Consider the following 15,679-nt stretch of genomic DNA (forward strand, 5'->3'; position numbering starts at 1 on the left):
TAGGTGCATGTCCACTGTGAGAGAGATAATCTAAAAAGAAAAATCCAGAAATCACAATGTATGTTTTTTTTTAAACGATTTATTTGTGTAATACAGTTGCAAATAAGTATTTGAACACCTGAGAAAAACAATATTAATATTTGGACAAACAGCCACACTCACAATCACACCAAGGGGAAATTTAGTGTCCAATTAATGTTACATGTTTTTGGGATGTGGGAGGAAACTGGAGTGCCCGGAGGAAACCCACGCAAGGACGGGGAGGACATGCAAACTCCACATAGGCGGGGCCGGGATCGAACCCAAGGTCTCAGAACTGTGCTTTACCAGTTGAAACACCACCGATACTTACGTCCAAAAATTTTATAGAAGAAAAATTATACCAATGTAATGCTCTTTTTAAATTCCTAAATATTCACCAATTATATTTTAATAAAATTTTTAAACTCTCTCTGTCATTGAAAATCTCACGTGCTCTGAGGCTTCAATGAATTTTCTAGAACGTCACGCATGGGTGCCGAGTATTTCATCGAAAGAGTAGGGGAGAGTACATTTGTGAATCTGTTTAAACAAACGATTTCAACCACATGCTACAGTGTTACTAATTTTTTTATTCCTTTAATACTTAATATGTACTACAGGTTATTTAGATTAGCTATATAACTACAGTACGTTTCTATCTCAACTCTTCACACCCCCCTGATTTGACTCCGCGTTGGGGCATTCCACATGACATCTCGAGCTAAGCTAGCTTCGCTGCTCTCATGCTGGAGCATCACCTAGTACACAACATTTGCCATTTAGACTAGCATAACGCCATCATTTTGCCATCTTTTTGGTGCCATTTGGGCGTTCCCAACCTCTCCTAAATCGTCAAAATGTGTGCGGCCAAGAAAGGAGACTTGGCCCCAAGTGAAAAGGAGCTGTTTGACGTTATCACGACAGGTAAGTGCTAAACTGATATCCGGCTAAGCCCCACAGTGCACTGTGGTTAAAACTTGTTAGCTTGTACGAAACACTACATACGTTACTTTTTTATGTTTTTGCCTTATTGTTTTAAAAGTGCAATTCATTTCACCGAGTGCTTACGGTATTTTGGTTTCTTAAGATGGATAAGAACAACCAAACTTAGACATATTTACGTCTCCTATATGTCATATTTACACAAATGTCTGTAAACTTCTACTATGCCACATTTAATGTAGAAAAGCAAAGTATATCTTAACTGACTCGTGTTCTAATTAAGCTCTCATACCACATTTGCCACATAAGTAATTGTTATACAGTTAATGTAGCATGGTACGTCATAATTTGTGTTAAATGTAAAAAAAAAATACATTTGTCTGCTACCTATGTCTCATTTTCATATTTAATGGTCTATACACCATATGTTTAATTCATATACCTCTAATGTACATTATGTTATATGTGTATACAGAATGTGGCATCTAATGTCTGTACATCTTCAATGAAATTTACATTTAACACACCTCCATTGTACCTTATTTATATCATATTTTATTTTTAGAATTCCAAACCTGCATATTTGTATATACACAAAATATATAAATTCCTTCAAACTCAATGTTCTATACAGCTTTAGTGTATCATGCATACATTATTCATCATACAATTTCAATATAGCAGATTTTTTGTTTGATGTAGCTTCAAGTTGCCATGGTTAATGTTCTAGTATAGGCACATTTGGCGATATACTTTCCAATATTGTGGTTACTGTGAGTTTCAATGTTTTAACCCTGCTGTTATTTTGGGAGTCAAATTTACCCAGTTTGAATGGAAGAATTCTCTCAAATACTTAATATATTTTCAAAAAAGTACTTCTCTTGGCTGCATTTTTGGTATTTTTCTTTTAAAATGTTTCTAAAAAATAGACATTTTTGAATTTGTAAACACCCATCCATGTGCATATATTACACAGCAGCCTAAAAAGGGATGAAGGGAATTTTCCCAGCGTACTAAATATTGATTGAAGTTGCTGTGGGTCACATTTACCCATGAATATTTGCGATCCACCAAAGTAACAAACATAATGAGAGGGTTAATCAAAATACAGATCTTCATTTATGTTTTCTTTTTCCAAATTGCAGGAAATGTCCAAGAGGCATCCAGACTCCTAGGCTGCAAAGATGTCAGAGTCAATTGCCTGGATGAGGTTACAAAACATTTAATTGCACTTTTCCCTACTCTCATGAGCCATCTTTTGAGATTTCCATCAGGCAGCCATCATAGTTTATTCAAATCAATGCAAAGTATGTACCTGTGTTTAAGAATGAAGCTTCCGATGTCAAAATATAATCTTGCGATGATAAGCGGCTCAAATAATGGATGGATACACACGTGATGAGGCATTGGTGACCCCCTTGAAGTAGTATAAGGACCCTTCGCGTCCTCTCTCATCTTTGTTTACCCTTCAGCTTCCAAGTCCATGTGTCAAAGTCAGATGTCAGAAGCATGTTTTACTCTTATTGTTGACTTATTTGTATTGTTAACACCTCCGTCTACAATTCTTTAAAAAAGTGATTTTTATTTTCATTTTTTTGAATATGCATTCTGACCTTTTGTCTGGTCATAACAATCCCAAATAGTCGCTTTAATCCCTCATCTGCTATCTTTTTTTCCACTCTAATCTTCCTCAAAAGTGGCACAACTGAGAGGTCAGTTTTGGAAGAATATGCTTCAAAAGTAAAACAAAATTCATCATCAGACACCAAATCCGATCAGTCTTCAGCTTATCGAGCCTCTATACTAGTCGGGGCGATGCAAACTTTTGCTCAATGGTCACATTGGATTTTTTAAAACAAACAGGTGCGCGAAGTAAAAAATAAAAAAGAATCAGTGTTGGTAAAATGTTCGTTTTAATTGTAAATCATTGTTTTTTTCATATTTTACTCAAAAACTGCCCGGTAAGTTAAATACAGTTGTGCACTGATACAAATTGATGCAACTCACTTCCCAACAAACAGCAGTTTAGCCGATTGTTGGAACAATTCTTTAAAAAAGTGTCTTAAAGCTATTTATTGCCACTCTTTGCTGCCAGATTAAACATAAAACAAAGGCTTACACATTTTGTGTTCAAAACGATAACAGAATTTTGCCCTTATGCATTCCATTTTACACATTTTTATTTTTATTTACCTCGCTAATTGGAAACAAAGTCAGTGTGACCGTTTTTTAATGCTGTAAATGGACATTTTAAAACAAATGGTGGAGAAACACATGTAGACAGACAATAAAATACTCAGCATTTTTTTTCTTTGTCCTCCATGAAAAACGAGTATTACTGCAGCTTACTAGGAGTTGTGATCTTTTCCGTCTCCACATATCTGAATTATACTCCGCCCAGGGAGCCAAGGTGAGTACACCAGAAGGAGCTGCACAGTTGCAAAGAATAAATCACAGTACATAAACAGTTTTTCTTTACTTTATATTTAATTTATTTGTATAAATGGGCTCATTCATTCACCAATCCATTTTTTTGTTTCACTTATCCTCACAATGGTCGCAGGCTTGCTGGAGCCTATCCCAGTTATCCGCGGGGTACACCCTGAATTGGTTGCACATTTTTATTTTTTGGGGGGGAGGCTGCAAGAGATGAACGGTATTTTCATTTAACTTGATGAGAAAGATGATTCGAGTTAAGAGAATTGTCCTGAGAGAAATATAAACTCCTCTCAGGGCACCACAGTGTATGAATGATTAAGGTGTCATTTTGAATATGCGTGTCATCCCCTTTTACAGTACGGCATGACGCCCCTGATGCACGCCGCCTACAAGGGCAAAGCCGAGATGTGCAAGCTCCTGTTGCGGCACGGCGCTGACGTCAACTGCAACGAACACGAGCACGGATACACCGCACTCATGTTCGCCGGACTCTCGGGTACATTGGCAATCCTAAAAAGGCAGCGTTAACACGCCGTGTCATACATGATGGCCACTGCCATTTTTGATTGTGCTCGCAGGGAAGACAGACATCACTTGGATGATGTTAGATGCTGGGGCTGAAACTGACGTCGTCAACTCCGTGGGCAGGACCGCAGGCCAAATGGCCGCCTTTGTTGGTACGTGTAGACGAATACACAATGACAACACTTTCAAGGAGTTGCTATAGGCCACAACTCAACGTTGGTCCAACCGGCTCCAGCCTCTCAAGTTACCGTAATTTCCGGCCTACAAGCCGCGACTTTTTCACACACTTTCAACCCTGTGGTTTATGCGGTGATGCGGAGTATTTGTGCATTTTTTTCTAACGGCCGCGAGGGGGCACTCAAGCGGAAAAGGTAAGAATGAGACGGGTGGAATATATATGCCGAGGAAGTGACTTTTACCGGCCCTGTTGGCGCTGTGCTAGCGTTAGCGCTGGGCTAGCGTGTTGCTGTTGTGTTACTGGCGTGTCTCAGTGATATTTACCGGTGAATTTCATTTTAACCGGCCCTGTTAGCATTAGCGCCAGCTTTAGCGCGGCGCCAGTGTTAGTACTAGCGTTAAACTCTTTCTGTGTACTCTCTTTCTTTGTAAATATCTCGTGTTTGAAAGTGGGTTTCAATGCGGGCACTTGCAGCTTTTTCACAGCTGCGGCGTATGTATGTACCAAATACTATTTTCTTTCCAAATGTACTCTATAGGCCGGGAATTACGGTACACTTGAGGCCATGCTCCTTACATGCTCATGTACAACACTGTAGTTATTATTCTGTATTTCAGTTTGTCCCAACATAGCGTAATTACACTTCATAAAACCTAATTCCTACATTCGCCTATGTGTTTTTATACAATACACTTGCTTTTCTTTATTAAAAAGCATAATCAACGGCTGAGTGGTATTTTGATTCATTTCAATAGGCAAGATTGCATTGATATATGAGAAGGCACCACTATACTTGATTACTTGTTTGGCATGGTTCTGTCACATTTAAGATTGTGGGTCTGAACATCCCATTTCTGATGCAGCCATTTTTGTCTCAGTGAAATACGCTTTGTCATTGCATGTCTTCCTTTCAAGCACATGGAGTACTCGAGTTTTTGCACATTGTAGAATTTGAAGAATTGAATGGCGGCCTGTTATCCAGGGCAACACGACTGCGTGACGGTGATCAACAACTTCTTCTCTCGTGCCCGACTGGACTACTACACTAAGCCTCAGGGTCTGGAGAAGGAACCCAAGCTTCCCCCCAAGTTGGCCGGACCCCTACACAAGATCATCATGAGCACCAACCTCAATCCTGTTAAGGTAATGTTGAAAAATGCTGTGTAATCGACTTTTAAGACTACTGAATATGGTACATCCTAAAATAGTGGTTCCTTGACATACAAGTGACTCAAATTGCGAGTTTTTCAAGACAGGAGCCTTTGTTTGAAACCCCGCCATTTCTGACTTGTGAGAAAAGAATTGATGTATGGCTGCATGGTGACTAAACCCCGCTCGTTTCAAAACGACAGAGAATTTTGCAGATAATGAAAAATTATTTGGAAAAGCAGTTTCAAGCTTTTTAATACCACTCCCAGTATGTTCTCCCTGTCCGTGCCTGTGTGGGTTTTATCCCGTGTGCTTCAACATGTGCCATTCGACAACTTTTCGCAGAGTGTTCATGTTCGCTATGGACGTCTCAGAAAGACGAACATTGCGAACGTACATATATGTGTATATCTCTTTTTTCATCAACTTTTGTAACAAGGTTAGGTTAAGATTAGGGTTAAGTTATAACATATTTTAGCTCCCTCTATGTAGAAGAAGGGAAACTGAGACCGGGACGTTTCCCAGTATCCGTCTGCTACGTACTCAGAGTTCCCCTGTTAGTAACTCATGCTCATTCATCACAAGGAAACTTTTCAGCATGGAGGAGTGCTCAGACCGTCACACCGGGTAGTCTGGTTTCCTCCCAGGTACCCATAACGTGCAACGGTAGGTTAATTGAAGACTCTAAATTTCCCGTAGATGTGAGTGTGAATGACTTTGATTACATGTGCCTTGTGATTTGCTGGCGACCAGTTCAGGGTGTACCCCACAATTAGCTGGGATAAGCTCCAGCATACCTGTGACCCAAAAGAGCATAACTGGTGTAGAAGATGAATGGATAGATATTTAAACACCAAAATCTACCATCCACTCATCCATACATCGATACACCGCTTGTCCTCACGAGTGTCACAGGTATTGCTGGAGCCTATCCCAGCTATCAACGGGCAGGAGGCGGGGTACACCCTGAACTGGTTGCCAGCCAATCACAGGCCACATGGAGACAAACTGGCGCACTTACAATCACACCTAGAGGCAATTTAGAATGTCCAATTAATGTTGAATGTTTTTGGGATGTGGGAGAAAACTGGAGTACCCGGAGGAAACCCACGCAGGCGCGGGAAGAACATCAAAATTCCACACAGGCGGGTCTGGGATTGAACCCGGGACCTCAGAACTGTGAGGCTGGATCCACCCTGCCACCCAAAAATGTACCAAACCATATTATTTCATCAAATGAAAATCTGTTCTCTTAATGCTAACATGTAATTTGAAAAGTCATTGACAGGCTAATGGAAATTAGCATCGATGTCACGGTCATGACAAACCTTTAAACGACTGCAACTTAAAACACATGGAACAGCAAGAGATAATAACAGCATACAGCAATAATCTCAGGCCAGTGTTTGCAATGGTTCACGGCTGGTGAGGCACTGACCTTAGTCGGTCTGCACCTGTGCTGTAAGAAAATGGAAGAGGAAGGGTCGGGAGGCAATGGAAACGATAATTATCATAATTATTTTTGAAGCATGGGAATTAAGCCTAAAATAATTACTGTTAATTGAAGAAAACTCATCAAATTTGTTTTTTAGGAGACATTTGGGTGTTTCCGGATATTGGTTTGCGTAATGCTAAGTCTGCCTTTGTGACGAATTATACTGTTTCCATCATCTTGTGCTATTGTTTGCAGTATTATGAGATCAGTAAAACTAAATAGGATATGATAACATTAGCCTATGGAAAATTCAGAGACAGAAAAGGCACTTGCCAAAAGCTTCCTTTTTTGTCGTAGCGTAATTTAGTCGCGTGATTTATGGTGTCAGGTGGTGATGCTGGTGAAGGAGAACCCGCTGCTGGCCTCGCCCGCGGCCCTGGACAAGTGCCGTCGCGTGATGGAGCTCATCTGCGAGAAGTGCATGAAGCAGCGCGACATGAACGAGGTGCTGGCCATGAAGATGCACTACATCAGCTGTGTGCTGGCCAAGTGCGCCTCCTTCCTCAGCGAGCGTGACGATCAGCTGGACGGACTCATCAAAAGGTCAGCGACCTCACACTGTGGATTCCATCACATCAATTCTAAAATGGTGGCACACTACCGCCTTTGGTAGGGTGCAAAGAAACCGAAATACTCCAATAATAAAGACCAACGCACAATCGGTGAAAATGCATCATATAAAGGAACAATATAACACAAGTGATTTTTCCGTTTGTAGGTGGAATTCCATCTTTTTAAATTGCATTGATTAAAAAATATATATATCCTCCGTTTTTCTGCAATGTTCCGACCATAACCCGTGTCAGAATCTGCACTAATTCATATTCCGGTCCGACTTTTGCAAGCGAGGTGGAAGATTATATACACGTCTGTTGATTGGTCGAATGTGTTCCTCCTGACCAATGAAAACGCTTACTGTATACGAGGCAGCTCATGGGGCCATTTTCAGGTCAACACGATGACTGTGCTCAAGAGAAAAGACCTCTCGAGTGTAAGAAGTTGATAGATATGTCAAAAATAAGTTCCGATTTGATTGCATGGAACGAGAAATCGTCGATACAGTTGGAAAGAAGGAAGTTACCACTCTGTTAAGTGACTTCATTTGCAAAATCGGTCGACCCGGTAAAGCATTGTACACATGGGGTCAGGATACTATTGACTATGGATCAAGAGGTTTTCAAGGCATTGAAAGTTCACGTGAAACACGTCAAACAACTGAAAGCAACGAAAGTGAAGTTTTTATAGCTGCTACATTAAAATGTCAACCCAAGGCCAACAACCAAACCCAATTGCAGACGGTGAGAGTTCAGAAGCAGTTAGTTGTAAAAATGTCTGTATTATTTACTGATAACGACACATGACGTAAATAATTGTTGTCAAATTCATGCGTTTCAATCATTTACTAAAACAAGAAATTAAAACGTTTTTGAATGGATAAGATATACACGCTAGGAAAGGACGCTTCCATGCCGTGATGCAGATCTGAATTCAATTTAGTAGTTTACTTAGTTGCATTCGTGTTTGCATTTATTTTTTGTGGGGTAAAAGTATGCATCTAAATAACGAACGATCATATTGTGGACATTTTGAAAGCAGAATAACATTTATTTATCGATGTACTAGATATATTTCATTCATAATCCAATTTATAAAACGTTAAAATTGGTGATCATGTTTTGATCATGCTTGCAGCCCCCGGGCAATTTTGCAGTCTTTTTTCATTCAGTCAAATCACATGTCTGACATAACACTGTTTTTTGAAAGCTTTTAGCTTCAAACGCAATGTATAAGTGTTTGAATTTGACAACTAATTGAAAGCATAAATTGCATAGATAGTACTGTACCTATTGTAGTGTCTGTACATGGATGTGTCTGAGTGAGAGCTGTGGCTGACAGCAGCTCCTGTGCTTATGTTTATCTTCAAATGGGGTTGAATAAATGGCGGGAACAATTATTTTGCAACTGTGGCTCTCCTTTCCTACATGTGGCAATACAGTGAGTATACTGTAATAAAACATTTAAAAAAAATGCATCACAAAAAACACAATATAGTCAGGGACACCTAACAAACTGTGATATAGTGAGGGAACACCGTACACTGACTTGTTCTCTTCACCTGATATCAGCATTGTAAACAAGCGACTTATTCTTTTCGCAGCCTGTTGAAGGGCCGAGACAGCGACGGCTTTCCAGTGTTCCAGGAGAAGTTCATCCGCGAGTGCGTGCGCAAGTTCCCCTACAGCGAGGCCACGTTGCTGCAGCAGCTGGTCCGCAGCATCGCTCCTGTCAGCATCGTGAGTTCCACCCGGGGCACTGTGCTGTGATTTCATCACCTTTGACCCAAGAAATCCAGTTGTACCTTGATTTACGAGCCACATTCGCTCATGCGGTTTCTGATGTTTATGGAACGGGACGGTCAAGTCGAAAATGTGAACAGTCATACGGAGAGGCTCCATCTCCCGATGTCACCCACAAGGTCACACTCCTTCAATAGCGCATCCGACACAACAACTACAGTACACTCGGTAATTTCACACCACGACAGCTGTGGCAGTGAGATTACACCTAAATTAAATCTCGTTTGAATTAGCAACACTATATAAACTCAAAATGTTAAAAATAAGACATTTTTTTCATTAAAAAAAATAACAAAACATGAAATAGGCTAATAGTTTTTTTTTTTTTTTTTTTTACTAAATTATTTGGAAATACTTTTTGGAAAAATATTTTTTTTACACATTTGCATAGACATTTTTCTCATTAAAAAAATTACAAAACATGAAATAGGCTAATTTGAAGATTTTTTTTTTTCCATAACTTATTTGGAAATACTTTTTGGAAAAATATACATTTCTTTTGCATGGACATTTTTCTCATTAAAAAAATTAAAAAACATGAAATAGGCTAATTTGAAGATATTTTTTTATCTAAATTATTTGGAAATACGTTTTGGAAAAAAAAATTTTTTCGTACATTCTTTTGCCAGAATGTTTAACACAATAAAAATACACTGCACATTTCCTTCATTAGAAAAACTTTGTTTTGGTGGGTGAGCTGGAACAAATGAATAGTGTTTTACTTTATTTCAGTGATGAAAATGACTGTATTTAAATGAAGTTACAAGTTTGGTCACAGAAATAACTGGTAACTCAAAGTACCAGTGTGCCTGAAGATTTCTCTTTTTGAATGTGTTTTTTTTTTTTTTATATTTCCTACCATGACAGGGCAATGACCCCACAGCGCTGTCTGTGCTGACTCAGGCCATTACGGGTCAGGTCGGCTTCATGGATGCAGAGTTTTGCACTTCGTGTGGAGAAAAGGGAGCCCAGAAAAGATGCTCCATCTGTAAAATGGTAAATGCCGACTTCTCTCTCAGATCTTAACACAAACAAATATGATCATTAACAAACAGCAAAGTCTTCTGATGATATGACACCTATACAAGGGATTTTTCTGTCTTGAATCATATTTTCAGTTGTATTTACATTACTATAAAAATTACAGTTTTGTTAAATTATAGGCGAAGTCTGGTCGTTTGGATTAACAATGTATCCGATAGGTCATGTCATATGTACTGTACCTTGAAAATTTGAGGTTAATCCGCTATTATTTAATGGTGTTTTGAGCAGATTTTTATCAACAATTATGAATTTTCATGGGTGGCGGCATTTTGGTGAGTCACATGATCTATGTGCGGGGATGTGACTTATTACGTGCCCCAACAAAGGCTCCCTTACGTTGTTGACCAGTGCTGATTTCTCAGATTTATACTCATCTGATGGAGAAATAGCAGTATCAGTTGACGAACATTTGTTGGGGCACATAATGCGTCACATCCATGTGTGTAGGTCATGTGACTAGCCAAAATGGCGGCGCCCATGAAAATTCTTAATTGACGATAAAAATCTTAAAAAACCATTAAATGATATCGGATTAACCTTAAATTTTTAAGGTACAGTACATGTATCTAAATAATATACCACTTACAAATGATACTTTTGTAATTTTTTTTTTGCACCTATTAATGACTTTGGTAGTTAACACCAAATTAGTTTATTTTTGTATTTTACATATAAAGACTGTAAATACATGAACAAGTACATAAGTTGTGGTCATTATATTTTTAAATTAGTAGCAAACAGTTTGAATTCTGATTAAAAAATACTTGAGTTGCAATTTTATTTCCATTTGAAAAATCATTGGTAAATTAATTAGCATTTGTTTAACAATTGATTAGCAGTATTTTATTTTCATATTTTACAAAAAAGACTAGATTCAGTTTAGATTAGACAGACTTTTAAAATAAAAACAATTGAAAAATCTCTAATTTCCCTTTGATATAATAAAATAGTCATGGTAAACAAAATAGATCTAAAAATAATGGGTCCTTTCACCAATAAACAGACCAAAAAAAAAAAAAAAAACCCCTCAATACAAACTGTATACAAAAATTTGCATTAACAAAGTGATGAGGTGGAAGTTGAGTGGCACAGGCAACAGTTTGTCTACATTGTTTTCCACATTTTGTCACCAGGTGATCTACTGCGGCCAAGCGTGTCAGAAGTTGCATTGGTTCACGCACAAGAAAGTCTGTAAGAAGCTTCAGGAGGAGCGAGAGCAGCGTCAGGCACAGAGCGACCAAGTCAAGGGTTGGTCACATCAGTTACGATGGAAGAACGCTTGTCAAAAATATTTTAGATGCTGCTTAGTCTCTCTCTGTCTCTGTCTCTGTCTCTGTCTCTGTCTCTGTCTCTGTCTCTGTCTCTGTCTCTCTCTCTCTCTCTCTCTCCTCTCTCTCTCTCTCTCTCTATCTATCTCTCTATCTATCTCTCTCTCTCTCTCTATCTCTCTATCTATAATATAACCGTAATTTCCGGCCTACAAAGCACACCTGATTATAAGCCTCACCCAGCGCACTCGTAAAGGAAATACCATTTGGTACATACATAAGCTGCACCCGTGTAAAAGTCGCAAGTGCTCACATTGAAGTCCACATTGAAACACGAGATAGTTACAAAGAAAGATGGGATACAGAGTTTACAAAGTTTTAATACCTTAGCTTAGTGTAACAATAGCAACAACACGGTAGCATGAACAGCGCTGGTAAAAAAAAAAAAAAAAAAAATATACCAGTAAAGAAAAAAACAGCGGCAGCTGCACAGGAGCAACATGGTAGCACAGCACTAACAGGGTAAGGTTAAAAAAAAAAAAAAAACATACCTAAATCACTGAGACACGGCAGTAATACTGCAGCAACATTCCAGGGTGACGCTAACACCAGCGCGGCGCTAACACGGCCGGTTAAAAAAAAATGTATACTGGTAAAAATCTCTGAGACACAGCAGCAGCACACAACAACAAGGTCGGTTAAAAAAAAAACACCGGTAAAAGTCACTTCTTCGGCACATATATTCCACCGATCTCACTCTTACCTTTTCCGCTCAAGTGCCCCCTTGCGGCGGTTAGAAAAAATGCACAAATTAGCTACATCACCGCAAAAGCCACAGGGTTGAAAACGTGTGGGGGGGCTGGAAATTACGGTAAATAAATCTACATTAGTCACTATAGTGAACTTTTTTTTTACAGTCAAGTCTTGTTATAAGTTGTGGATCAGTCACTACATTGAATGGCTTTTCAGAAGTTCTGAATATGTATGTTACCTGTGAAATTGGTCGGTGAGCCTTTCAAAATGGGAGTACACATCGTGTTCGTTGTGTGGGTGTGTTTCAGAGGACACTGAAGCACTTGAGGAGGCCTCAGAGTCCCTGAAGCAGCTAGATGTGGACGCCGACGGGGAAACTGCCCCCGCGCAACATTGAAGACATCACAAGATACAAAACACAACGTATACACTCACTGAACACAACCAAGGCAAACCACGCTAGGCCTCCAGCGGACATTTGAAGCTGCTGTGTCCTTTTTGTCTTAGGTGAAACTCAAATTGTCTTGAGTGGAGGAAAGACAAAAAGTGACAAACTTGCAGTATCACGACAGCCCCCAAAAATGTACATTTTGAAATATTTATAACCATAAAATATTGTACTGTACATGCGTTTATTGGCGTTTTGAGTTTTGTTTCAATACATGCACTTAAAGAATAAATATCACTTTTTTTAATTTTTATTACAGTTTACATGTTCAGAGGTTCTCCAGGAGAAGGTCAGTTTTGGAATATAGATGTTTTATTTTCTCTCCTGTATATTTAATGATAAAAGTCCCCCCCAATACAAACAAATGAAATGTTGGAATTCGTCCCAGTTTATCAATGGTCTGCAATGACTACTATAGTCCTGCCAGAGGGCAGCATTCACTAGAAATGAAGTGCAGTACTCTTGAGATTAATAGTTATATTGAAGTAAATTTCATTTTAATTAATATCACTATGTTGAACAGAAACATGGAATTCAACGCCCACCTTAACACACTGCTGGTTAAGTACTGGTTGATTAAGCTTTTTTGTTTTCCTCCTTAGATTTTTTTTTTTTTTTTACGGGGACACGAACCCTGAAAACCCTTATTGGCGGTTATACCTGCTTATTCAACATTTTTTTTAGGTTATCTTAAAGATTTTTTGCTTTCTTTTGTGTAAAAATATGCCAAGTGAATTCAGCTTTTTTAAACCATATGTTAAAATAATTTCCTTTTTTACCACCGTATATTTGTGTAGAAATCATCTTTTCTTCACTACTTTAAAATAAAAAAAAAGTTTACTTTTATTTCAGACAACTATCAGTGTGCACAAAAATGAAAACTTTTCAGTTTTTGTTGCTCTAAAAATTTGAACATACTTATTTAGACTAATTATTTTACTATATGGATATCTAAGTGTTAAAAAAAAAAGAATTGTTTACAACTGAGGAAAAAGTAAGAAACATTTCACCTGACACTTGTGAGGATAAGCAGCTTGGAAAATGGACATGGGCTTTATGTGATGAAAAATCAGCTGGAGTATTATTAAGCACCCCCCTCCCCCCCCAAAAAAAAAAACAAAACTGTCAGGAGAACATTAAAGGGGTATTCCAACAATTCCTCATGTACAAGTCAATTTATTAGTCACAATGAGCCTTTGAAATTATATTTAAAAAAAAAAAAAGATGTGGAGGTGAGCTTAGGACAGCTTGCACTTCTCACTGAATTTGATAGTGGAGGCAACCTAATTTTTTTTTTTTTTTTTTGCGGCATCACGCTTGTAGAATTTGACCCACCAAGGCCTCGCTCCTCTCCCGAAACAAAGCTGATGTCAACTCCGCTGCTTTAGCCAAAGACCTTGTCCAACGTTCGGCATCCTGGAAAAACAACAAATCTTTTGTTCAATTGTCAATAATGTTATATACCTGCTTCCAGGAGTTTTGCATAATACGAGAACTAGTCTCAAGTCCAAACGTCTGTCAGATCGACTGTATGAATATTTGATGTCAGGCGATAAATGTATATTCAATTGTACCGACATACAGACGCATTTTTACCTGCGCTTGAAACAAAAAAGGTGCTGAGTTTGATAATGGACATCCGACCAGAATTCAAAATTGAAATTAAACCTTGATTTAGACAAGTATTTGCTTGAAAAACAGCCCTTTTCTGTATTTCTGGACTTATAAATGATGCAAATGAAGTAAGCCCACTCTCGTTCACAGTGGCCCAAATATAAAACATTACACTTTTACTTCCCATTTTTTAGTAATTAAATGTGTAAAAACCAAAAAATGATTATAATTATTTTACTACATGAATGGGGGGAAAAAACTGAACCAAATACTGAACCAGTGAAACTGTGTGATCGGTTCCTCTGATGATGTAGAGGAGACGGGGGGCAAATGTGGCCAGGTGGCATCATTGAGGCTTTAAAAAAATGCAATAAAGGATGGACCATTATTTTACAAATGTGGCAATATGGAAAAATATATTTATTTAAATGTCAGTTGTAAATGCTTAAAAAAATCCCATCAAAATTTTACCTTTTATTTGCAATTATTTTTAATGCACGATTATGTAAATCCTTGATAAATGGAGGAGTGAATAAATGAATGACTAGGTGAAAAGATTGATGGATGGATGGATGGATTAAATGACAAACAGCATTACAGGTGACAGGATGAATGCACTAGTGCGTGATGGAATGAATGGCTTGGCTGATGGGTCGATAAATGGGCTAACCATGGATGATTTGGACTGGTGGTTAAATGCTTGAATGAAGGGATGAATGGGTGATTGAAAGGAATAATAATAGAATTTAGTCATGGTGCATGAAATTACTGACAGTTACAGTGGCTTCATCTTTTATGTTGTATCAGTTCAGTTGTTCTTTCGGTCACGACTCACAGCTCGTGCCCTTAGGTGAGGGCAGGAACGTAGATCGAGTGGTAAATTGAGAGCTTTGCCTTTCGACTTAGTAGCTCCCTCTTTACCACAACGGACCGATACAAAGTCCGCATCACCGCAGACGCCGCACCGATCCGTCTATCGATCTCCTGCTCTGTTCTTCCCTCACTTGTGAACAAGACCCCAAGATACTTGAACTCCTCCACTTGGGGAAGGATCTCATCCCCGACCTGGAGGGGGCTCGCCACCCTTTTCCGACTGAGGACCATAGTCTCTGATTTGGAGGTGCTGATTCTCATGCCAGCCGCTTCACACTCTGCTGCGAATGGCTCCAGTGAGAGCTGGAGATCACGGCTTGACGAAGCCAAGTGAAAAACATCATCTGAGGCCACCAAATCGGACACTCACACGAAATTCTCTCCATAAAAATTATGAACAAAATCGGTGACAAAGAGCAGTCTTGGCGGAGTCCAACTGTCACCGGAAACGAGAGACCGAAAGAACAAGATCCCAGATACAAGCAGCCAAAATCAGTTTCCTAAGCAGGGTGTCCGGGCTCTCCCTTAGAGATAGGTTGAGAAGCTCGGTCATCAGGGAGGGGCTCAGTGTTG

At 38.9% G+C, this 15,679-nt stretch overlaps 2 protein-coding genes across 4 annotated transcripts in view; one reads left to right on the plus strand and one right to left on the minus strand.

The window, feature by feature from the left end:
• The first annotated feature begins 426 nt into the window (after positions 1-426).
• ankmy2a (ankyrin repeat and MYND domain containing 2a) lies at positions 427-12,872 on the plus strand. 2 transcript variants are annotated; one of them, XM_061819579.1, is made up of 10 exons: positions 427-945; positions 2,109-2,173; positions 3,760-3,898; positions 3,981-4,079; positions 5,088-5,248; positions 7,078-7,292; positions 8,908-9,043; positions 9,974-10,102; positions 11,284-11,398; positions 12,480-12,872. In XM_061819579.1, the coding sequence occupies exons 1-10, from the start codon at positions 879-881 to the stop codon at positions 12,566-12,568; spliced, it is 1,215 nt and encodes a 404-aa protein (XP_061675563.1). In that variant the 5' UTR covers positions 427-878; the 3' UTR covers positions 12,569-12,872. The 2 variants fall into 2 exon arrangements, with proteins under 2 accessions (XP_061675563.1, XP_061675562.1); XM_061819578.1 differs by lacking the exons at positions 427-945; positions 2,109-2,173 and adding exons at positions 2,249-2,270; positions 3,297-3,373.
• Positions 12,873-13,011: 139 nt separating this feature from the next.
• The window catches only part of crppa (CDP-L-ribitol pyrophosphorylase A), a 32,721-nt gene continuing 30,053 nt past the window's right edge, over positions 13,012-15,679 (minus strand). For both annotated transcript variants that reach the window (XM_061819576.1, XM_061819573.1), the window contains one exon: positions 13,012-14,035. In XM_061819576.1, coding sequence (XP_061675560.1) covers positions 13,931-14,035 — 105 coding nt within the window. In that variant the 3' untranslated portion in view covers positions 13,012-13,930. The remainder of the gene's footprint in view (positions 14,036-15,679) is intronic.

This window comes from Syngnathoides biaculeatus, chromosome 5 (genome assembly GCF_019802595.1).
Source record: "Syngnathoides biaculeatus isolate LvHL_M chromosome 5, ASM1980259v1, whole genome shotgun sequence".
NCBI lineage: Eukaryota > Metazoa > Chordata > Actinopteri > Syngnathiformes > Syngnathidae > Syngnathoides > Syngnathoides biaculeatus.